At 49.6% G+C, this 25,363-nt stretch overlaps 1 protein-coding gene across 1 annotated transcript in view; it reads right to left on the bottom strand.

Moving 5' to 3' along the window:
• Cntn5 (contactin 5) overlaps positions 1-25,363 on the bottom strand; it is a 154,674-nt gene that overhangs the window by 107,696 nt on the left and 21,615 nt on the right. Inside the window, exons 5-6 of the mRNA XM_090319231.1 lie at positions 17,344-17,547; positions 3,307-3,409 (exon numbers count right to left, since the gene is read on the bottom strand). Of these exons, the coding sequence (XP_090175357.1) occupies positions 3,307-3,409; positions 17,344-17,547 (307 nt within the window). The remainder of the gene's footprint in view (positions 1-3,306; positions 3,410-17,343; positions 17,548-25,363) is intronic.

Raw genomic sequence — 25,363 nt, 5'->3', positions numbered from 1 at the left:
ACAAGAGTGCTTCAAGATTTCCCTTCCCACCCTGCCTGGCCCTCTCCTTTTGGGGAACACCCCGCAGGCCGGGCCTCTGCCTGTCTTCCTGTCAGGCCTCCCCAGAGCCGCCCAATCCCCCGGCTTCATGTCACCCGCCGCAACTCCCCCGCTCTGCCCTGCGGAGACTGAAGAGCAGCTTGTGAGCAATCTCCTGGTAATAGCTTTTCCATATGTCTAAGCAGCCTTTTCCTTCCAAAGTAATGAATCCCAAGCCAGGCACACCTATGTCTCCCTATGGATCAGGCTTAAGCATTTCTCTTTATTTTTTTTTCTGGGAAATAACTTTGCAGAATTAACCAATATCAAACCCAGCCACATCACAGTCCCTTTGTGAGTTCTGTCCCAGGCCCTGTATGAGCCCATTCTCCCAACCTGCAGAGTCATGACTCACCTGAGAGAAACTCCCTGTGTGTAGCCTTCTGAGTTTCCTTCAAATTAGACTGGTTGTGAAAACAGTGACATTTGATTGCCGGATGTTTTTCTCCAAGAATATGGAAAATTAGCCTATATTTTAAAAATTATCTATGTGCATTAATTGATATATTCTAACGTACAGAAATTGAACAAAGAGTGGCGATTCTGATGAGTGATAAAGTGGCCTGTAAGCAATGATAGAGAATCCTGGCATATCTTCCAAGTGTGATTTTGCACTAACTTTTCTAGCTCAAGGCATTGAGTTTCATGTGCTCTTGTCACAGAGAAAATTCAAAGGAAAAAATGTGTTGTCATTGCTGTTTTGTCTCAGCAGAGGCCAAAGCCAAAAGACTGGCAGTGCGGACTCCAGCCAAGGGGCCTGCCTGGGGTCTGAGGGGGCTTTTGGGGTGACTCGTACCAGGTGCTGCAGGAAGGGGTGAGGCTTGGGGTATGGACTGTGTGTGTGGACTGTGTGTGGACTGTGTGTGTGGACTGTGTGTGTGGACTGTGTGTGGACTGTGGGTGTGGACTGTGTGTGTGGACTGTGTGTGGACTATGTGTGTGGACTGTGTGTGGACTGTGTGTGTGGACTGTGTGTGTGGACTGTGTGTGGACTGTGTGTGTGGACTGTGTGTGGACTGTGTGTGTGGAGTGTGTGTGTGGACTGCGTGTGGACTGTGTGTGTGGACTGTGTGTGTGGACTGTGTGTGGACTGTGTGTGTGGACTGTGTGTGGACTGTGTGTGGACTGTGTGTGTGGAGTGTGTGTGTGGACTGTGTGTGGACTGTGTGTGGACTGTGTGTGGACTGTGTGTGTGGACTGTGTGTGGACTGTGTGTGTGGAGTGTGTGTGTGGACTGTGTGTGGACTGTGTGTGTGGACTGTGTGTGTGGACTGTGTGTGGACTGTGTGTGGACTGTGTGTGTGGACTGTGTGTGTGGACTGTGTGTGGACTGTGTGTGGACTGTGTGTGTGGACTGTGTGTGGACTGTGTGTGTGGAGTGTGTGTGTGGACTGTGTGTGGACTGTGTGTGTGGACTGTGTGTGTGGACTGTGTGTGTGGACTGTGTGTGGACTGTGTGTGTGGACTGTGTGTGTGGACTGTGTGTTGACTGTGTGTGGACTGTGTGTGGACTGTGTGTGTGGACTGTGTGTGTGGACTGTGTGTGGACTGTGTGTGGACTGTGTGTGGACTGTGTGTGTGGACTGTGTGTGGACTGTGTGTGTGGACTGTGTGTGTGGAGTGTGTGTGTGGACTGTGTGTGGACTGTGTGTGGACTGTGTGTGTGGACTGTGTGTGTGGACTGTGTGTGGACTGTGTGTGTGGACTGTGTGTGTGGACTGTGTGTGGACTGTGTGTGTGGACTGTGTGTGTGGACTGCGTGTGGATTGCATGTAGACTGCGTGTGGACTGTGTGGGGACCCGTGCTGGCACTCATGGCTGCCTCTTTAGTCCACATTGTCATGGGGGAGCCAGGCTGGGGCACCGAGGGTTTTCTGTTTCCCTTTCCACGCCTGTGACATTGCATGGACAGGTATCAAGAGACGCAGGTCTCTTCCACTTGTTTTGTGGCGAGCAGGAGTGGGAAGCTGACACTGTGAATCTCTGCGCTCGGTGACAGGGCCCCAGCTCAGGGAGACTGGACGTTAAACACCCATTTACTAAGCCTGTGTCAGGGCTTCTGAAAGCAACAACACCTGACTTATTACATAAGCTTGCCTGGGGACACATTCTACATTGTTTTTCCTCCATAAACCTAGTTTTCTAATTTGTCTTACAATATGACCTCCTTCTGCTGTGGCTTTAGTGTAAATTCAGTGTAAATCTCATTTCACTTCAGGATATTCTGAAACTTTTGATATGAAGTCAGAACATATTATTTTTACATTTATCAGAATTAAGCATCTTACTGAGGATATTTCCAGGCTGATCCTGTGAAGTGGGCAAATGGTAAAAACCTGATTTTTTTCAAAGCTTTATTCAATATTATCCACTTAAATAATATCTTTGGGTTTGGAAGGCTTGCTAGGATATCTGTCAAAACAACTCCCAGATGAATCTGAGTTGGTTAAAATATAGTTCCCTTTATGGATATCATTTTCTTAAGAGATGGGCTTCCCCACTGACTCGCTTTTTTTAGTGTGTTGAGACCTTGTTTCTACTTAGATCAGAGGAGGACAGCACAGTCACAGTGCCTGGCGTCTGGTCGTGGCAGTGTATTTCTACCTCGCGTGTGGCTGAAAGCGCTCTGGGGCGGCACGCCTCCTCCCCTGGACTGCCGTCCAGTCGTGTGGGCGAGAGCACAGAGATGCTTTCTGCAAACTGTCATCACGGAGTCCAGACAGGACCCCGAGGTCTCATCTTCCTAAAAGGTAACCCTGCGTGTTTCAATGAACCACAGTGCTGTGATCCCGTCGCTGTCCCTGCTCTGGGGCCAGCTGTGGACATCACCAGACGTAAACCCTGGGAGCAGGGCTGCCTCGTGCGTGGACATGCCGACCTGGTGTGAGGCACCGCTCAGAGTTGAGAAACGACCGCTCGGCACATGGACGGCACCCGTGCTGCCCGTTACTTCTCCGTTCTACCTGTTCTCCATTCTACCTGTCCTCTGTTCATTATTAGGCCTGAGAAAACCTAAGGATGGTTCTGCAATCCAGATAGGGGACGTGGAGCCCTTCTTTGGAGAGGCGCCGTGGCCACAGAAACCACGGGGAAGCTGCCGGCCCAGCACTTTCTCCACTCCCAGTCGGTCCTTTCACACCAACCATCACACAACCTCCCCCCAGACGAACGGGGCCCCATGCCAGGCCTTGGCGTGGCCCTGGAGGGCCGGTGGCGGCCGGTACTCACTTGCCCAGCGCGAAGCACTCCATCTTCACCGCCGCCCCCTTGGCAGCCGTCACCACGGGCGGGAAATGGACCTCAATTTTCGGCTCATACTCTCCCATGACACCTGCGGGATGGAGAGTCGTGTTCAGCATAAAGTGAAGGTCACAATTCCTTCCCATCCGGGAAATGTGTGGAAAACCCCTGTGGCTTGGTTGTTACTGACTGCTTGATTACTGCTAGTTTTTTTTGAAGCATTTAAATAAAAGTACACTTAGGCTCAATCACTATGATGAAATTTTGGTTTCCCTTGTGGCCTGGGTCGTGGACACGTTCACGCTTAGTGACGACCGTTCCCGGGCTGCACTGACGGCTCAGTCACCGCTGGTCTTACAACCTGAGTAATGTACACCAACCACTGACTTCCACAAGGAGACTATGAGGACATCGTGACTTTTATGTGTTTACCCCATGTAAGACATTTTAATTAAGCTACCTATAGGTCACTGCTTTGCCACCATGTGACAGCAACACTCGAGCAAGCATTTTCTGAGGAGGAAAACAAGCGATCACAGACAGAGCGCGGAAACCATCTGAAAAATGATGTGCTTCCCAGACAGGATGTGGCGGCCATGCTGGCCTCCTTGGGACCAGAAGTGGGGGTGCCAGGACTTCAACACAGCAAGACATCAGGGGCGTGGAGGAAATTAGGACGGGTATGTGAAGAAAACAGGAAGGACCCACAATGAAGCCACGGACGAGAACAAGAAAAGTGCCAGAAAAACAAGAGGGCGTTTTTGTTTTTTTCCAGTGTGTTAGGTGAACAAAGCTTCGGGCGGTGAGTGTGGAGGTGTGGCGTGTGCTGGGCTATCAGGAAAGTGTGTAACCACTGGGGAGTGACACGGGATGGCCAGGCTTTATGGTCAGCAAGTGAAGTGAACTTCAATGCTCTTTCTGGTTTACCTTAAAAAATTAAAATTGTTTCTGTGGTGTCCTTGTTCCTCTTCTTTGGAAGAATCTGATGATTCTGTGACAGCTGATTTGTCAGGGTATTAAACCTCTCAGGGCATGTGTCCTGAGAGTTCGAGGTAACTGACTGTCACAGGGGCTGAAAGGCTGCAAAAGTCTGTCCTAATTTAGCAAGTCTTTCTTTGTAGTTCATTCTAGTAAAGTGTTCAAGGAATCTCCGAAGACAGGGTCCTGAGTCTCCAAAGATCTAGCCATTTATCTTGATTCCTAAATAAGCACTCCCTTTAGAACTCGATTTTACATTAACACATTTGCATTCTGTTAAAGAAGCAGCTAAAATGAACCTGTATATTAAAACTAAATGAAAAAACTTGATTAGGAGGCTTTAAATTGCAATAACTAATTTGAGCTGCACTCCAAGAAATTAGAGCCAGCTCTTTTTAGTTTTACCTTGAGAACCATGACACAAGTGGAGGTGAGAAAGCTCTTTAAACACGTCTAGCACTTCAACAATTGATCAGATTCAGCAATTAAGTTTTGCTTTGTATTTCACAGGGGTAATTAAGTTAGAGCTGCAGTGGACCTCGCTGTGCATGCGTGTGTGTGATCTATTGTGGCTGCAGTTTTAATGGTTCGGCGCCCGGGCACTCAGCTGACGATTCCCGTGTTGGACTGGGTTTGATGCCAGCAGAAGAGGCCATCCCAGGAGACTCCAGTTTGGAGGCCAATGCAGGGTTTGTCGCCTGAGCTGTGCGACTGCTCACCTTTGATGAGACCTCCTCTCAGCCCAGCCCTCACCCCAGCTCACCTGCACCTGGACCCGGGGCCCCGCTGCTCTGCCTTAGACCTGCAGGCCCTGACCAGTGCATCCCAAGTGCCACACATGAAGCCATTTCACTCACAGGAGATCCTCTCCTCCCACGTCTGTGTGGGGGCCGGGTCTCCGCTGACGTCTGACCACTTGACGTCTTCAAGTGCAGTTTCGAGTGCTGTTTCTCCAAGCAGAATGCAGAAATAAAGACATCAGAAGGACCTGGACGACAGATGACGATTTTCAGACCCTGGGTCTCACCCTGAAGTCTGGGTCTGAAGGCGTTTATTTTTTCTGTTGGGCTGTGAGCTGCATTTTCTTAAGGACACTCAAATGTGGGCCGTCCGTCTCTGGTTTTCGTCACGTTACTTGTTACTCCAGACTAGCGGGTGTGTGTCAGGCTGGCATGCTCGGACACAGCAGGTGTGGGAAGCGGAGCTGCATCTGGCGGTGGCTCCTGGCCGGCGTGCGTGGCTGCGGGGCTGCGGGGCTGCGGGGGGAGATGCCTGCTTCCCGTCTCCATCGCTGGGCTCCCAGCTCCCGACTGCACAGCTTCCCGACTGACACGGGAAGTACAGCGAAGATGTTCTGTGTCCACGTGACGGTCATATTAGGTGAATTACTTACAGGACGTCTTTTCAACTTTCCTTTTATTCACCAGAAATGTATAGGATAGCAGAATCCCATGCATCACTTTATACTTGTTTCAGAGAAGGTTTTGCTTAACATTTATTTTGCTCTTGCACTCAAGAGCCTGAACGTAACTGCAGAGCACTGTGCTATGTAAGCTCTCGGGTCAGGAAAGAGCAGTCTAAGGTAACAACAACAACCCACAAGAATGGTGCTGGTAGAAGGAACTTGGTGGGCCTGAGGCCGCCTCCCCGCAGGCGGGCACACACAGACACGCCCGGGCTTCCAGGAGAGGGCACCCTGGTGCTTCCGCAGGCTCAGCAATGTGACCCTACCCGAGGACACACCCGGAACACTCATCTATGGCTCCTCCGTGCTTGAGACAAACGTCCAGACACCTTCTTCTTCTCATTTCTAATGGAGGATTCCACAGGCCTTCCTGAGGTGAGGGGCTGCTGCGTAAACCCCCTGACGAGAGGGGTGAGAGGCCTGAGCAGGCACAGGTAATTCAGCTGAGTGCCTTCTACAGCGAGGGAATGGAGAAGGGAGAAGCCCTCGCATTACAGGGCAGTGGTTTTATCGCTGATATATATATATACTCTAAAAACCAGAAAGCCAATAGATTTATTTTTCCTCCCAAGTATGAAGTATAAATTGGTCAAGCAGCAGCCACACACTGTAATTGCTTTCCTCTGGTTACTGAGTTTTGAACTTTCTCTCCTTTTCTGCTCTTGCCACTGTGATTTAAGGAACAGCACCCGTCTCTCTCCTCCTTCATGTAAGGGCTCATTCCATGTGCAGCAGTAATGTAGAAAAAAGATCCTATAAATTAAGCCTCAAGAAAGCAACTATATATTTCCCCAAATATATAAACTCTTCTGACAATGAAATAATATGGCAGATAGGGTTCAAGGTTTCATAACCTGGTAAGGAAGGATTGCATGTTAACCTTGAATGAAAGTGTACTCTAAGTTTTCCCTTTTGTGAGAAAAAGGAAATTGACCACAACAGGGAAAATGTCATAGAAATGTCTCTGCACGCAATTAATAGAAATTTTTCTAAAAATATATACGCCTGGTCCCCAGGCAGCTCCTGGTCCCAGCTGTCCGCCCTCGGGTCATTCTGTTCAGTGACCTCCCCCCACTCTAGGCACCCTGTGCTGCCAGCAGCAGAACAGCTGGCCTCTCGCCAGCCCGAGGACAAGCCGCCCGTCCTTGGCCTTCAGCAAACCACACATGGGTGTGTTCTCATGCCATTCAATATCCACTTTCCATAAGTTCACTTCACAACACATATACATGTATAATACACACAACACACAGGAGGGAGGGAGAAAGAGGAGAGAGAGAGGGAGCGAGAGGAGAGAGAGAGAAAAAGAGAGAGAGAGGAGAGAGAGAGAGAGGAGAGAGAGAGGAAGAGAGAGGAGAGAGGAGAGAGATGGAGAGGAGAGAGGGGAGAGAGGGAGGGGGAAGAGGGGAGAGAGGGAGGGGGAGAGAGAGCACTGTATTGTGGTGGAAATTTAATCTCAAAAGTACTTTGTAACTCCCCTAACAAGAAATTGCGTCCTCCAGGGCAGCACTGCACGGTGCTGATCTCCTCCGGCCTCAGTCATGCTCTGTCTTGTATTATAGTTATTTATGTACAACTATTCAAGGACCTTGTCAATGAGCGCCTTTCAATCTTACTGGAGTCTGTACCGCCCCTCATTTCCCTTTAGGCTTTGATTCTAATGTCTGTATAAGGTACCCCTGGAACTACCAGGCCATGATAAGCAAGTTCCTCTCCGCGATGTCTGTTTCTGTAACGCCTCACGGTCTGCTGTCAGAAGGGCGTCCACCTCTCAGGACACAGCTGCAGCTCCAGACCCGATCACAACTTCAGTCTGTGCGTTTCTCCTTTCCTCTGCTCCGAGAGCTGCTGTGCCAAGTGTGAGCACCTGTGCCAACACCAACAATGAAGAAAACTGTCCGGCTGCCTTCTTTCCAGAACGCTTGCCTTCCCGCTCTGGGCGTGGAGCTGCGGCTGCTCTGCTTCTCCCCACCCTGGGCCTCCAGCTCTTTGCTGCCCCCACCCGTGTGTGGCTTAGGGCTGGGCCGCTTGACCTCCTTTCAGCATTATTTCAGGATTTAGTGAACTGCCATGCAGCCTACACAATCCGGCTCACATTTTACCTCCTGGTCTTGAGAATTGATTTCAGTCTGTCCTCCGGGTCCACGGCACACCGAGTGTGGCTTCATCACCGCCTCGCTGCACTGTGATGATACTGCCCCTGCAGCGCCTGCGCATAGGCCTTTTGTACACCTGGCCACAGGTGTGCTGGAGGAATATTTCATTCCATTTGCCACAATTTAATCTCTAGTGGATTTGTTCTGCCAGGCATTTTCTTTATTTTTGTCAGACATGTGAGAAGGTTTCAAGAGCAAGCCAAGGGATTCCGGACTCTTCTCCTGTCCCCCCTCTTGGGCATGTATCTTAGTTTCCCGATGGCTAGTGATGTGAGGTCCTGGGCCTTGACTCCTGGCCTCTGACTGCCAGTGTCCCCAGTGTCCTGGTCTCAGAGGCTCCTGGCGTTGGCTGCTGGGGTGCTGGGACCCCCAGGTCGAGGCTGCTGTTGAACTCTACTCCCCGGCAGTGCTTTCTTGCTCACAGCTGGCATTCTACAGCCTGAATCCCACCTCTTGTCTCCCCTGGGCCTGGCTTGCTTGCTTTGAGGGTCTGCTGTCTTTTCCTTCAATCCACTCTGAAACTAGAAGTTTCATCATCTTATTTTTTTTCCAGTCCTGGAGCCTGAACTCAGTCCTGAGCACTGTCCTGGAGCTTTCTCAAGGCTAGCGCTCCACCACTTGAGACACAACATCCAACTTTTTCTATGCTTGCAGTACCAAGGAATTGAACCCGAGTCTTAGTGCATTCTAGGCAGGCACTCTACCACCGGGCTGAACTCCTGGCCCGATTTTCATCGTTTTTGTTTCTTAATGATTTACTTATTTGCCCACTGCCTTATTTTGGCACTGAATATTAACCATCAGTTTCTGGTTTGCTGCTTTTCTAGGCAGACTTTTTCCAAAATGGCACTTACTGCCTTTCCTTGCCTATTGACACGATCCACTTGTATTTTTGTTCAGATATTCTCTGGTCACCACTTTCTGAGCATCTCTTTCAGCTGGGAGGCCCTGCGTGTCTCACGGCCGTGGGCCTTGTGTGGACATGACACCATCGACGGCCAGGTTTTGTTGATCTTGCTTCTACAATGAGACGTATAGCGTGTGGCTGGCGAGGCCATTACACTTTATACTTGGTTTGGCCTCACATGGTCACTGAGCACAGTGATTTTTGTCCATACAATCTCAGCCTCCTACAGGACATAATAAGAGCGAGTAACTGAAAACCAACATATTCCTCTATGTGCACTAGTTTGCAAATACATTTAGAGGATGATTAACTCAGGACTTGGAAGATAATGAAGTTTCTAGAAATTCCTCCAAATATTCAGTGAGATGAAATATTTTAGGGTATTTGGGGAGAGTTTAGAATTTTTCACAATTTTGATTCTGGATAGATATATGCATGCATATATGACAAGAGTATATATCTTAAAGAAAGACTGTCCTATTGCTATATTTGTGCTTATGGTTTAATCATTAAGAGCAATTGACCTTAGGGTTTAGCATCAAAGAATGGGGATTCATCTTACCCTGCTTATTACCATGGGTACATCTAAATATATTTGAGTTGTTACTAGTCTTCCCTTTCATAAAGAATCCCTTTTTGGCAATATATAATGATTACACTAGGCTAATCACTTTCTTTTTAACTCCATGCTGATTATACAGCATTAAATCAAAATAAGAACAAAACTTCTGACACCAAATAAATACAATTATTAAATATCACTTTATAGTAACAAGTGCTATGAACTAAGACGAGACAGAGGAGGAAGAGGAGGAGGTGGAGGGGGAGGGAGAGGAGGAGGGAGGGAAGAGAGGGAAGTCGAGGAGCGAGAAGAGCCCCTGCTCCTGGGGGGAATGGGTCTCCCCAGCTCACAGGCAGGCACAAGGGCATGTGCGGGTCTCCAGGCCGTCACAGCCCGGGCTGCACTGTGGAGTGCGAGCACTGTAAGGAACTCCAAGTTCCTAAGGCTGAAGTCTCTCTGTGCTGAGGTTTCACACTGCTTTATTCCTGCTTGACACGTCAGCTTGACCTGTTAGTTTCACAGGTTTAAACAGGCTTAGTAAAATCAAGGTTTAAAAAACTGTGCAATTTACTTACATCCTAATTAATGTAATCTGTGAAAACGGAATCTTTAAAACCTCATTTCTAACGTTGAATTGTTCTCTGCCTGACTCTCAGACATATAATGAATGGTCATGCCAGCCTCCACCTTATAACCCCGCGCCCTTCTTCAGGGAGTGTCCCAGCAGGAGCTAGAATCCCGAGCTTCCCCTCCACTGGCCCGCGCTGTGGAGCTCAGTCTCCTGGTGCCTTCCTTCCATCCCGGGACACTGGGTGCTTACTGCCCAGGGCCACTTCTGAGCCTGCAGCCTCTAAATTACGTCTGTGGATTTCTTTTCCCACTTGTTTCCTCCCCTACTTCTGAATCCCACCTGGAAGCAGTGTCTTCCGTTTAAACAAAAGCAGAATCAAGAGAGCCCGAGGCAGTGGCTGAGTAGGGTCTGGGCAGCGGTGGTTTCCATGTAGAAATCGCCTGCCGGCCATCTGTTGGTCTGTCTGTCCATCCGTCCGTCTGTCCATCTGTCCCCACTGCACACGCCATCATCACGTTCACATGGTGGCACCTGGCAGCTGCTCACGCCTCCATTCACCCGTTTACTACACCATCGAGTGACAGAAATGGTTTCTAAGCCTCCAGACTCCTCCCTTTCCTCATTCGCCTTTCTTTTATAACTTTTTTTAGAAGTCTGACATTTTAAAAGTAATTCGACATGGAAAGAGAAAACAGCGCAGTGTAATAGTAAGTAGACCTGACTAATTATGAACAAAATTAGACTGCACGCTCCTGACGGGTTAATTACCACGCCGTGAGGCAACAATCCTACGCTCTCCAAAGACGGGCGCTGTCGTCCTCAGAGATGAGCAACCCCAAGTCTACCAAGTGGGTTACCACCGACGCGCCGTCTAATTCCACACGCGGCACAGGCTCCCCCTACTCAATTCAGAACGGCCTTTGTGGCATCTGTACCAATGCGTTAGGAAGAAGCAGAAAGCAGTTGCTGCTGTGAGGATGGCTGCGGCCACAGCCTTTAGGTTTGGTACCAAGTGACAGGAAGGAGAGTCACGTGACACCCAGCGTGCCCTCACATACCGAGGGAGGCAGGCTGCGGGGAGGCCCCGGCAGGACTGCACAGAGTCGAAGCTTCTGCTCCAAAGCTGTCACCAACTCCACCCTAGGAGTCCACGAGCTGTTGGCAACTGAGCAATGAGGGTCAGACGAGCCCAGGGGGGTCCCCTGGTGACCTGTCACCCCAGCTCAGGGGAGGGCCCCTGGTGACCTGTCACCCCAGCTCAGGGGGGGCCCTGGTGACCTGTCACCCCAGCTCAGGGGAGGGCCCCTGGTGACCTGTCACCCCAGCTCAGGGGGGCCCCTGGTGACCTGTCACCCCAGCTCAGGGGAGGGCCCCTGGTGACCTGTCACCCCAGCTCAGGGGGGGCCCTGGTGACCTGTCACCCCAGCTCAGGGGGGCCCCTGGTGACCTGTCACCCCAGCTCAGGGGGGGCCCTGGTGACCTGTCACCCCAGCTCAGGGGAGGGTCTCTGGTGACCTGTCACCCCCTTGGTTCTGTAGCTACTAAAGGATGAGCTCAGAAGCCCGTTTCAGTTGCTGGCCCCTATTTTTCACGTCTATGATCCTAGCCTCAGAGGAGGCTGAGATCTGAGGGTTGCAGTTCAAAGCTCGCCCTGGCAGAAGCGACTGTGAGATCTCAAATCCAACTGATCACCAAAATGCTGGACTGGAGCTAAGGTTCAAATAGTGGAGTGCTGGCCATGAGGGAAAATGCTGAGAGAGCATGCCAGGACCTGAGTTCAGCTCCTAGTACTGGTGCACACTCACACACACACTCACACACACACACACTCATACACACTCACATACACTCATACACACACGTACACACTCATACACACATACACACTCACACGTGTACTCCACACATACACACTCTCACACACACTCACACACACACTCACACACACTCACATACACTCATACACACACATACACACACACACTCATACACACATACACACTCACACACGTATACTCCACACATACACACTCTCACATACTCACATACTCATACACACACACTCATACATACACACTCACACACATACTCACACGCATACACAATCTCACACACACTCATACACACTCACACACTCACACATACACACTCTCACACACACACTCATACACACACTCTCATACATACACCCACACTCATACATACACCCACACTCACACACTCTCACCCACACTCACACACACCCACACTCACACCCACACTCATATACAAACACTCACACTCATACACACACACACACACACACACACACACCCCGCCTTTGTGTTGCAGCAGGTACATGGGAGGGGACATTTCATGCCCTGAGCACATCAGCTGAAGGAGGGCAGCCATTTCCCTCCCTTCCCTCTCAACACACTGGAAAGACAAGGTTTGTACAGCAGTCAGATGAATCACCGGGTTGCGACTGTTGAACAATGGCAAGATGACGCTGGTAGACGTGACCTACCTCTCCACCTGACGCTCACCGGAACAGTCAAGGTTTGGTACATTTGTTAAAAGTCAGACTGCTTAGTTATGATAAATTTGCAAATAGCTCATTGGGGGAGAAGTGAGGAAGAAGCACCGAGTTTTAAAAGCTCCAGGGTCCAGGAAGTGATTCTTATTCCAACAATAACAAAAGCAGCCACAAAGCAATAAACTTAACATGTTCACGGGATATCAGAAACCTTAAAAGATCTACCAGAAGCCCTTCAATTTTCGGCAAATTAACCTGAGACAAAATGTGAGAATTAATACAGAGGAAAAATCTGAAAGGAAGTAATCTGCTTCCTTCAGAGGGAGTCTGAAAGTTATTTTTAAATGACTTATTGATGTTCAGGGAAAATCAGCCACTACTGGAAGTGAGCAAGGTATTTATAATCGTGACGCTGCCTCCACCTGGACAGGAGAGGCCTGGCCTGTGGCAGCCTGGCTGCGGGCTGCCCTCCCAAGCAGGCCGACGGATGACGGGTCAAGAATTCCCTTAACCAGGCTGCAAAACCATGAACTAAATGCAAGTGCTGCGGCCCCTCTGGGGGAGAAGCCCGTCTGGAGCATTCTGATGGAACCCTCAGGAAGCCATTGCCAGCCAGTGTGGCTGCAGGGGGCCCAGGGGTCAGTGGAGGGGGTGGAGGGCCCAGCGGGGTTCTCTGTCTTCAACTCCCCTGGCTCCCTCGTCCCTGCAGAGAAGGCTCCACACATTCCTGCTATTTCCAGAAGCCTCACAGATAGTTATGACGCGTGATTGTTTAAATGCTCCACTACTGAGCACTGATTGACTCGCTGTCCGAAGCCTAGACTTTAATAAGTCCTGTTACTAAATGCTATATCAAAATAAGCCAATGCTGAAGTAAAACAGTGTGGAGCAGGAGGCTCCCTATGCTGGGATAAGTGAATGAATGAGTGCTGGGCCAGGATGAATGAACGAATGCCAGGCCAGGATGAATGAATGAATGAACACTAGGCCAGGATGAATGCAGGAATGAAGCTAGGCCAGGATGAATGAATGAACACTAGGCCAGGATGAATGCAGGAGTGAATGCTAGACCAGGATGAATGAATGAACACTAGGCCAGGATGAATGAATGAACACTAGGCCAGGATGAATGCAGGAGTGAATGCTAGACCAGGATGAATGAATGAACACTAGGCCAGGATGAATGAATGAATGAATGCTAGACCAGGATTAATGAATGAACACTAGGCCAAGATGAATGAATGAACACTAGGCCAGGATGAATGAATTAATGAATGAATGCTAGACCAGGATTAATGAATGAACACTAGGCCAGGATGAATGAATGAATGCTAGACCAGGATGAATGTAGGAGTGACTGCTAAGCCAAGATGAATGAATGAATGAATGCTAGGCCTGGATGAATGAATGAATGCTAGACCAGGATGAATGAATGAACACTAGGCCTGGATGAATGCAGGAATGAAGCTAGGCCAGTTTCAGGCAAGGGCATCTATGTTGGCAGAACAGAAAACAGGGCCACGCTGGCTGTCAGCGGTCAGTCACTCTATGAAGTGTCCCCACAGGTAAAGTAATAACGTGCCCGCATTGTGCAGTGACACTGAGCTTCCTGGCTCACGACAGAAATGCAAAGCTGCTAAATATGGTTTGTGTGAGGGCGACACGGGTTGTGGGATTATGATGATAATGACAACTCACATGCAATACGGGTTTCCTTTGGAATTAAATGCAAACTGCTTAGCATCTGGCCCTTTATGCAGCTCCATGGTCACAGGCAAGCCATGCATACACCTGAAGCTGTCTGAGGGCCTCACCCTGAGGCAGCGGGTTCTGAGACACGAGTGGGTGGGCATGGAAAGACGGCCTGGAGTTGACTGGGAGGAGACAGGGAAGGCTCCCAGGCAACTGTGCAGAACACAACACTGCCTGGCTGCCGAGACAAAAAAACGTTTTGTACTTTAAACATGAGTCCAGTGGCATAGAAAAGATGCCGAGTTCACCTAACACCCACGTGTGACCACGGCGTGTAACTCAGACTTCACACACCTGCGCTACCCAAACCTCAGTGTTCTATAAGATTCACTTACCAAATTATCAAGTCAGGCTTTCAGGTTGAAAACTAAGAAACAAAAACTTGTTTGATATATATTTAAAAATTTATCTCATTCGTAAGTATTTATTCAATAACTCTTCCAAGCTCTTGGGACATATTAAGAGGACTGATGAAAATGCGTGTATTACTTTTCATGATAAAAATTCTTATCTCTATAGATAAAAGTTCAAATCAGTTTTATAAGTCTGCTCCAGAAAAGGTGATTTGATAGATGGTGAAGGATATCTGAACAAATGAAATATTCATTTTATTTCAAAACTATCTAGTGATTTCCTGATGTTTTCATTGAATTTATTTCATCTCAAGATTTTAAGGCTTCCAGAGAGACAGGAGCAAAATAAATCAGAGATTAATAAAAAGCTAACAAGTTTATATGTTTCTCTGGAGTTCTTTAGCACTGTTTGGCCTCTGTTGGGTATGTGTGTGTGTGTGTGTGTGTGTGTGTGTGTGTGTGTGGACAGATATACACACACACACAGAAGGTGTCATGTCTCCTTGGATCAGTTTATAAATTGGAAATTCTGCGTGCAGCCCAGGAGGCGCTGCCCCCTGGGTTTAGGCTAAGTCTTTGACACCTGAGAAGCTGTGTTCAGGTGAGAGAATGAAACCCGGATGTTCACGGAGTGAACACTGCTCACTGCTCACTCAGTGACACATCTGGACGTACAAGCAACTGAGCTGCACAAGTTGTCTGGGACCAGGCGAGCAGAGAGGGAGCCTCGGCCCTCTGCAGGGCCTCTGGCCTCCCCTGGCTTCCCAAGCGGAGGTTTTTGCGTGTTTTCTGGCCCTGTCTGAGCTCTGAACCCCACTCCACAGGCCCTGCCTGTCCTGGCCTTGGGGCCCTGTGTCTCACCTCGGGCCCCCTGGCTGTCCCACTCGTCTCCACTTCACGATCCTTCTTGTCGCCACCCCTGGGCCACAGTGATGGCTCCAGGATGAGAATTCACCCTTTCCTATCTGGCGTGCCCCCGCCTGGGGACTGCACTTTCATTGCTCCCCGTTCCTCTGCAGACCTGAGTTAGCCCACTGCGATGGTGGGGGGATTAGGTATTTGTGTGCACAGTCTCCCTGTTGACACAATTCCTGCCATAAAAATAAACCTCTTGCTATGTGTGGTGGCTCACACCAGTCACCCTAGCTACTCAGAAAGCCGAGGTCTGAGGATCGCAGCCGGGCACCGAAGACCCTGAGACTCTTACCTCCCATTGACCACTAGAGCAGGGGAAGTGGCGCAGCGGCTGACGTGCTGGAGCACTAGCCTTGGGCTGAAGCGCTCAGGGACAGCGCCCAGGCCCCCAGAGTCTGACCGACTCTGGGTCTAACTGACCCCCCACCCCCCCAAAATACACGCACCATCAGCTGATCAACTTTCCTGAGCTCCGTCATAAAAGCCATCCGTTCTCAGCCTTCTCAGCTCCAGAGAGAGGCTCCAGTCCTGCGTCTTCCCCTGTCCCAGGAGAGCTGGTCCCCTGGGTCAGCGGGACGGGCCTGGGTACTCATCTCAGCTTCTCCCGACCTTCTGAGGAGCACCCACTTCTGAGGCGCAAGCTGCCCCATGCACATTTCTGTGCTGCTCCCGAGGGGTGTGGGAGAGCAGAGATTTAGCACACTGCCCACCTGTTTATTTTAAATACCATTTTCTGCTTTACTTCTTGAATAATGTTTTCTCCAAAATATAGATATATGTAAGAGAAAAAAAACAATGCATGCTGCCCTGAATTCAATTAATTTAGTGACCAAAGTTACTTATGTTTAATGACCTAATGGCCTTTTCAGAGCTGTGCAGTGCTGGGAGAGGGGGCAGGGGGAGGCAACTCAGGGGCAGAACAGCTCCGAGGAGACACGGACGGGCAGAGGAGCTCAGAGACGTCACATGGCCCTTGAGGTCCCAGACGGCAGTGCAAACACTGAGTTTCCATCACTAAAACAGGCATTTTCGCACTGTACCTGATAGTTATTACCAAATATATAGCATGCACCACTCCTCATGTTCATGGTCTGTGTAACTAGTAAGGTCTCGCAGGCTTCACTGTGTGCACATGCGCCTGCCACGGGAACTGTAAGTAGAACTCGTGATAAGGCTGTTGTGATACAGTGTTATATCTTGTGCCATAACTCCAGTCATACAGTCTAGCACTGTATATTCTAAAAAGCAAATGACAGGATTGAAACAAATCACTCTTAAACTTCAAAAGCCATCAGAGTTCTCAAGCACACTTCCTAATGGCTCCACAGGTAATTTTTGTTGCACGACAGAGCAGCGGTAATACAGCACTCGAATCTTTTAATGCCGTGCTGAACTGCAAATGTCTCTAAATATAAATGAGGCGTCTCAGTGTAAGATCCCTCAGATGGATGGCATCATTGTATTTGCCCGAATGCCTCTTAAAAGTTCCGACTGTTCCTCCTACTGGAAGGAATAATGACAATTATAATTGTTCCATGCACTAGTAAAAGCTGACTGTTCCACTTGAAGGCAGGTCAAGTGACAATTCAGTGACGGCAGAACCCACACATGCTCCTATCCACGCCCCGGCTACCGAGCGAGGCACAGCAGAGCCGGGCGAGTCCCAGCTCTGTGACAGTAGCATCATGGCGAGGGGTACTCATTCCAGGTTGACGTGTTGTTCAGGTTTTTGGTCTGCACAATCTTGACCAAACCTGGGGAGTTCTGTTCTCTTTCCCTGGGCCTCGCCCGGCGGGGACCGGCCTGGCTGTGTGCCTGGGAGACGCAGGGCCTCCCAGAGAGGCCACTTACCGTCGGCTCGCAGAGTGAGCGGGGTCGGAGGGCTGAGCACGCGGGCGTTCGTCACCGTGTTTTTCACCAGGCAGATGTAGCTGCCGACGTCTGAGCTCTGCGCTTTGGAAATGTACAGGTTGCCTGTCTGCTGGGAGACGAAGCGCCGGCTGTCCTCCACCACGAAGGACGGGAACGCGTTGAACACCCAGCTGTAGATGATCTCTGGAACACAGGAGTCCGGGGTTGAGAGGCTCAGAGCTCTGTGCCAACCGACAAGGCCCAAGCAAAATGTCCCCGAGTTGGGTACACGGCAGGGCCCCAGGGAAGCAACCGCCTTAGCCTTGATTCTGCCCACCCTGCTCCTTCCTACAGTTATTTCCTCCTTCTTTACACTCGGCCCTCCAATTCCATCAAGTGTGTGCTAGACACGCATTCGTGCAGTAAGCGCCTCAGGTATGTGCTGGACACTCAAGGTTAAGTTTTTTGTAACATGAAAACTTAGAAGCGGACCCTCTCTGTTCTCGAAACCCAGCTGATGCACTCTTGCACGCCCACTTCAAGCAGACCCAGTGCGTTCTCTTTCCTGCACGATCATCAATCCACTAGTGCACTTTAAGGTGGAGTTGCATGGCATGAAAAATAACCACCTTGCTTTCACCAGTCCTCAGGATTAATGTACGAAAATGTCTGGCTAATACGTCTTTCTTCCATCGACTTCTATGCTTCCTTAGTAAAATCTGGCCTCAAGCCACCTTTCTAAGCACCAAACTCACTCTATCTCGTGTATAAGCTACGCACGCGCTGCACTGACTTCAGATATTCCTGTAGCAGAAGGTCAAGACTCAGTGGACACTGCGCTAAGCGTGGCTACCGCCAGGCTGTCAACTCCACAGCCATGGCCACGTAAGGCCCTGAGCGCTGGAGCCTCTGCTGTGACACCAAGCCCGGTGGCATGCCAGTCACTGCCCCTGCGTGGACATACGTAGTGGCACTCAAGTGCCTGGACGCTGGCTATTGTGGGAGGGGGCAGCATCATCAAGGCTGGGGTGATGTGCCAAACGCTGGCCTGGAGTTTTCCAACCCTCTCCTCGCCCCTCCCCACGCACACTGAGCGACACCGGGTTTGAGAACTACAAAGACCAGGGTTCCAGAGAGGAGACAGCAACACCACCTAACCGCCGTCACCCCTCAATCCATAAACCGGAGTGAATGGTGGGTAGTCTCCCCGAGAAATGACAAGGCGGCAGCTCCCAGGAGAGGAGGCTGCATTTCCTGAAATCTGCCTCTGGAGAAGGACAGCGCGGAGCCAGTGGGGGCCTGGCCCGGGGGCCCAGGCCCGGGACCCGCTCCCAGGTCATCTCTGCCAATGTGTTCCACTGCCCCAACTCCAATGTTCTGAATCTTGGTTTCCTTACTCAGAAAACAGGATCTTGAGGTTGTGTTTTATGGTGGTGCTGAAGACCATGAAACTACAACATGGCGGTGGAGCAGCTCCAGGAGCTGCTTTGAGCCTCGGCATCAATGACCGCCCGGCTGAACTGGTACGAGGCAAATTCATCCTGTCCCTCCAACAGTGGGATTTAATTCCTCAAAAGCTCCTCGTAGAAAGCACAGCCAGAAGCAAACCATCTCAGACAACCTTAGAGTTACGAAGAGAATAAAGCTGTCTGACTCTCAGGTAAGCCTGAGAGAACCAAGGTATTTTAAAATGTGTCGTGAAGAATGCAATGGAGAACACTTATCATGTGTTTTCAAAACGGAATTACCTCAGTACAAAGCAGGCTGTATTACTACATTAAACTGCAGTCATCTTGGGTGAACAGAACATAGCACTAATTTTTTTTGAGATATATATTTTCATTACATTACCTAAAGTCAGAAGGAGCAGATTTCTGCTTCAGAAATATAATGTCATCAAGACAAAATAGAATTTATGTGCATGTAATTAAAATTACTCTTAATAAAGCAGTAGATAAAAGAATATAATAGACACAGAAGTAAACACATAGTCCCAGGATCTCTAAGTCAATGAGCTACAGACTCCACAGACTCAGGGTTCATGAGTTTTCTCAACCAGGCAGCAGTGGTTATTTTCATTTTCTCTGTGGAATGTTTTATGCCATGGAGGTGTAGATATAAAGGTCATTGGTAATTCTAAAAAAAATACTGCCTGAATTTCTTGCTTTGCTAAGGCAGTTTTAAATTATTTGTATTGAACTGTAAATTCTGTCGGGTCTGGGCGGGCATTTACTTGACATTGTGCAATAATCAGTGCCCCACGTTCAATGCAGGCTTGACCTAGGCATGGAGAAATGCCCGCTCCAGGCATGCTGTACCTCATCAGGAAGCCCACCTCTGCATCAAGGGAGGACATCTCTGTTCTCACACAGAAGGAGGCCTGGAGGGGTGGTGCTTACACCGAAGAGAGATACAGAGGCCTCGGGGCCGCAGGAAAGCTGTTTCATTCATTAGACACAGCCATGCCCGTCGGTCAGTGGGCCCTTCAGTAAATCAAGAGGCTGGCATACGAGCAAGCGGGGAATAAGTGGTGAGTGCTGTGAGGACAGACAGACAAACCACTGGTGCCCACTGCTCAGGTCAGTCACCGGCTCCTGGCTGGGAAGACTGGGGTGCAGTGAGATCAAGGTCCAGGGTTCTTCCGGTGAGGATATTTTGGGGGGTTGGAGAGGAGGCATCAGTCAACATGAGTGCTGGGTGGGTGCGGGGGCCGGGGGAGAGATGGGGGAACCAGGAAGGCTCAGCTTTTCCATGTCCCTGGCTCTCTGTTCTTACGAGTGAACCCCACAGGCCAGGAAACTTCTCTGCGTCCACAGACAGGTGCAGTATAGAAGGAGAAGGATGAGCAGGCACAGACCCTTGTTGGAGGAAAGAGTGACCATCGACCTTGCGCGTACCGATCGATTGGCAATTAAAGCAGGCCTCTCAGGGCTACTGCGAGCCTCTAGTCACCCTGTCACTAACCACGTTCCCCGGACTGCAGAAAGGTGGACGTCTGCCACGGCAAACTCGCATACCTTCCTGCTGCCTTCTGTGGCACTAGAAATACACTTTGATGGTAGATAGTAACGTAAGTTATAAATGAATCCAGCCAGCCTGAACTTTCTAGAACGGAATGGGAGTGTTTGCTGAGTAGGAAGGATTAATCTGGGGTAGCATTCAAAACACAAGAAAATGGGGACCAGGGCTAGAAAGTCAAGTCTTTCTCAGTTTCCCATATGTACTCAAATGTGACCTTTTAGCCAAAAGATATTTGTCATTTATATACAACCTGGAAAATTACATTTTCATGTTGCTCTATGTATGAAAGCAAGAGAATACACACCTGGTAAAATATTCAAAACACTCAACATTTTTACTGATGAGACTTAGTCCTTTCCATTTTTGTGCTATGTAAGTTTTACGGTGTAAAGTATTTATATTTGATGCAGTACAAACATGTGTTTTATAATGTAGCTCTGTCTGGACAGGGGAGTGCAAGACCCTTCCCGGGAGTTGCTCTGCCTCACTCTGGACGGTGAGTGTGGTCTCGGCCCTCTGGGGCTGCTTCCATGCTGGTGTAGTGGAGGAGATGAGGGTGGAGATGAGTTATGCTAACAAGATTGTCTCTCAGCTTCTTCTCACATTACAAGTTAGCTTTGTACACACTTTTATAGCCTAACGAATGCGCATTAATCTTTCATGAAAGCCTTTAATGATTTTATTAAAAATAATTTACTTGTCCCATTTCCACCTGTTACCTAGGAATACTGGATATTGTCTATTTATCAAACTATGCTGGAATGGCTGATTTTCTGTTCTGGAGAGTATGTCCCCATGGCTCACTTTCTTCAGGAAAAAAATCCTAGTCAAGGAACATGCATCCATCACTGGTGATGTCTAATCACCGTAATACATCTTCAAATCTCTACTCACATTCACGTAGCATGAAATCTTTGGCTAGATATTTTTAGGTGAGTTCTTTGAAAAGTTAGAAAAGATGATGTGAATCATGCTCATTATCTGAACAGCACAAATACTAAAAAGTATTTTTTTGTCTTTTAAGGTATTTTTAGGTGAAGTCAGATGGTTTAAAACATTAATAATCCTGATAATTAACAGCCTCCAAATAGTTCATTTCATCAAATTATTAACATGTGTTTGTGAAGTAGACTTGTGATTCTGTCTGATTTTGAATGATCAGGGATTCTGAACAATTAGAGAACACAAAGAAAGGGGAATGGTCTTGAAAAAGTGGTGTATTAAAATAGCCAAGGCTGGCCTGCAGCCCGTCTGGTTGTCCCAGCTAATCAGGGGCTGATAAATGTGCTTCAATCATTTTGAGGTTAACCATTTTTCTCAACTTAAAGTGAAATATGTATTACTATAAAATTCAATATCTAAGGGCTGGGAGTGTGGCCTAGTGGTTAAAGTGCTTGCCTAGCATGCACGAAGACCTGGGTTCAATTCCTTGGTACCACATACATAGAAAAAAGCTGGAAGTGGTGCTGAGGCTCAAGTGGTAGAGCTGTAGCCTTGAGAAAGTCCAAGGACAGTGCTCAGGCCCTGAGCTAAAGCCCAGGACTGGCAAAAAAAATTAATATCTAAATGCAAGATGATGGAAAGCGATGAAAACTGAGAGTACCTGGTACAGGAGAAAGGAGACAGTGCTAGAACTGGTGCCGGGCTGACCCACTCCCCAGACGGGGACCGGGCGCCGGGTCACGTTCAGAATCTCTCATTGCATGGCGACTCGGCCTGATTCAGCTCCAGAGCTGCGCATTTTGCTTAGAGCACAGAAAACAAAATGGCTGAGCATTGCTTCAGAAAAGCTGGCGCCTCTCACGCTTGGTTTCCTCTTTCAGATACAGAGAAATAATTCCCTTCATTTCAGTGTGTAACTTGCATGGACATTGGCTTAGGTTTGCAGCTTTGCCTGGGTGTATAGCAAGTATTCCCGTATCAGGCGTAGGAAGGCAGTGAACGGAACACGCTACCGACGCTCTTTCAGGTAGACGGGTCTACAGAGCACAGCATTGCCAGGCCGCACCGCGCTGGCGCTGCAGGAGCTCCTGCGTCCTCTGCTCAGCGTGAACGCGTCTCACCGAGCTGCACTGCCGGGCATCCAGTTTGGAAACCTGGTTCTTGGAGCTTTGCACCTTCCCTCCTTCGGACCAATTAGGGATCAAAACGCTGGCTGCCTGTGTTGGATCCCAGTCTTAGAAGAAAAATGGCGGTGTCTACGTGAGGCGCCTTAGGGCCCGGCTGCGCGAGGGCACGCCTGCCCGCACCGGAAAGCCGCCCTCCGTCTTTACTAGCAGGTTGTGGTGGGGTTTCCTCTCTTCCACCACTCACAGGGAAGACGCCGGGTGCCATGGCCTGTCTCCAGGGCAGCTCGGCCTTCTGCCGCTCTGCACGGCCGCCCGGGAGAGGTGGAGGTGAACTGCGGGGCAAAGGCCTTGACGTGGTGTCCAGGGAGAAGCAGAGGTGCGGCTCGAGGCCCGTCCTGTGCGCCATCGTCTGCCCTGCGTGTGAGTCAAGCTTCGGCTATGGTGCACACAGGCTGTGAAGGAGCTCGTGTCCTAGGGGAACAGCAAAGCACTCAACTACATTAAAAAAAACACCCAGTCTCCTCTCATCTCTTCTTCGGCTGCTGTCTTTCTCGGAAACGGTGCTCTGGGTGTGTGCTGCCATGACCTGGGCCGTGGCCTGGGCCTGCACGGCCGGCCGCCTGCTGCTGACCGGGGACTGTGCTAATGGGGCCAGGTCAAGCAGGTCCCCGGCTGCGGACTTCCTCGCTCCCGCAGGGGGAGAAGGGTTCCAGTGAGTGAGCTGCCATGTCTAAGGGCACTCACGGTCAATGCTTGTTAGCTTACTTCCTCCTGGCAGTCCCTAAGAGTGGAGTGAGAGAACACATTCCTGTCGCTGACTCCAGAGCTGGCTGACCCCGCCAGCCACGGCTCAGTGCCACCAGGCAGAGCTGCGTCCCCTTTCTCCCTGGCCACAAGCCACACTGCAGGAGTCCGCAGGAATCCCACTTAACACTGTGCAGAAAAAGCGCACTGGGAACGCTAGCACATTGGCTGAGAAAGGCCCTTGTGAAAAGACCCTTTGCCCGTTTCTTTTTGGATGAAGACCTGCACTAATCAGCTGACCGTGCCTGTGTCAGTGCTCTCGCCCGCTCAGGCCTAGGCAGGCCTTTAAGACCCTAGGGCTTTCCCCCCAGCAGTCACATTCGGTGCAGTGCTGTGATGGAGAGTGACAGCGCTCTGTGGAGTTACTTCCTTCCCGCGCTGCCCTGCCCCAGACGCTGGCTGGCCAGCGAGCAGGGGAGACAGGGCCTGTGCCAGTTCCCAACCTTGGGGCTTTTTCTTAAGGTCACATGTAACCCCTCTTACGGCCACAGAAGAGTCTGGATTCCTTCTCACCAAGGCAATGTTATCTGTAGCTCTGTGGGCAGGAAAAGAAAAAGAGCGAGGTACGTCTCCAGAGGCTGAGTGGACAAAGCTTGCCTGGATTCTCATCGCATCCTGAAGAATTAAAGAACACAAGCTAACTGCAAACCTGTCTTAGAACTTTGCTCAAACAAAACACCGGACAGAGCCCTGAGCACTCTGCTGCCTGGAAGAGCGGCCGGGGCCTTCAGAGTCGGCTGTGGAGTGGACTGGCCGGCCTGCACCTGCTCAGCATGCTTGCTCTTTCCCAGTCTTCTGTTTCTTGTGAACTACAGCAAATGTCTTCAGCAGGAGGTAAGAATAATGGCTGCCTTCTCAAGCTGGCCAGAGTTGTGACATTAGTCTTACTTTGCAAAGAATCCTTCTGAAACAGGTCTGGGAGCAGGGGGGTTTCCGGTTCCCCGTGGAGGGAAAGGTGAGGCTCAGGGTCAGAGGGTGAATTCCCTCCACAAAGTCGCATTCCCGGAGGCAGCAGAGAGGGCCAGGAAGGTCCACAACCCCCCTGTTCCCCCAGGGCTGGCCGGCACCCCACAACTCCAAGCCAGGGCCCAGAACAAACCAAAGACTCACCGAGGGCTGGGACTAAGAATAAAGCTCCTGAACCCACGCATTGCTGATGTGACCCTTTCAGGTGTGAGGTGTGGGGCCTGAACTCGGGCCTGGGCACTGTCCCTGAGCTCCTTTGCTCTAGGCCAGCGTGCTACCACTTTGAGCCACAGAGCCACTTTGGGAGGTAAGAGTCTCCTGGGAACTTTTCTGCCCAGGCTGGCTTTGAACCACGATCCTACAGGTGTGAGCCACCAGTGCCTGGCTTTGTAACAACATTAATAACTATTCTTTCAGAAGAAGATCTCGCTACCAGGAATACAGAAACCTTTAAAAGGTAACGGAAATCTAACAGAGTGGGGTGGAGGACACTATGCCCTCTCTCTGGAGAACCATGTGGATGTTTTCAGTTGGAGACTGAAGTATCTGCGCTCTCTTTCTGACACAGCCTCTTCCCAAGGTAATATTCTGCTGCTTGAGGCAAAATAAATCTGAAACTTAGTGCCACTGGCCTGTGCTGGCTGTGATGAATTAGTGTCTCTTCTGTGGTTCAGGGGTGGCCAGGTACCACCAGTGGCAGAGCTGGGGCATGGACTCGGGGCTGGCTCTGCAGTGAGACCCCCACCATGCTTAATAAAGTTAACAGCATGTGGACGAATGAAGCTGCTGCCATTTACTTCTTATACATTAGAACACATAAGAATGCAAATATGGATACAAACACTCACATACACAGATATGAGAATAGACTGGAGATTCATTTCTTCCCCTGTCACTGTAAACATTTATATTTTTAGGATTAATTTCATCACAGATTATTTTCATTTTAAAAAACTTTCACATTTTTAAAAGAGGATGACGGGGAGTAGGAAGGATAATTTAGAGAGTGTTTATGTGGACTAAATATAAAAGTTATACTTTGATTTTTTAGGTCATGTATATATAACCCTATATCATAGATTAATGCCTTTATAATTGTGGATTTTTATTTAAATCTAAACATATGCCTCATTAGTATAAAGACTTGATTGCAACTCTGA

This window comes from Megascapheus bottae, chromosome 27 (assembly GCF_031878675.1).
Source record: "Megascapheus bottae isolate mThoBot1 chromosome 27, mThoBot2.hap1, whole genome shotgun sequence".
NCBI lineage: Eukaryota > Metazoa > Chordata > Mammalia > Rodentia > Geomyidae > Megascapheus > Megascapheus bottae.
Note: the sequence above shows the minus strand (reverse complement) of the source record. Positions and strands in the feature narration are given on the sequence as shown.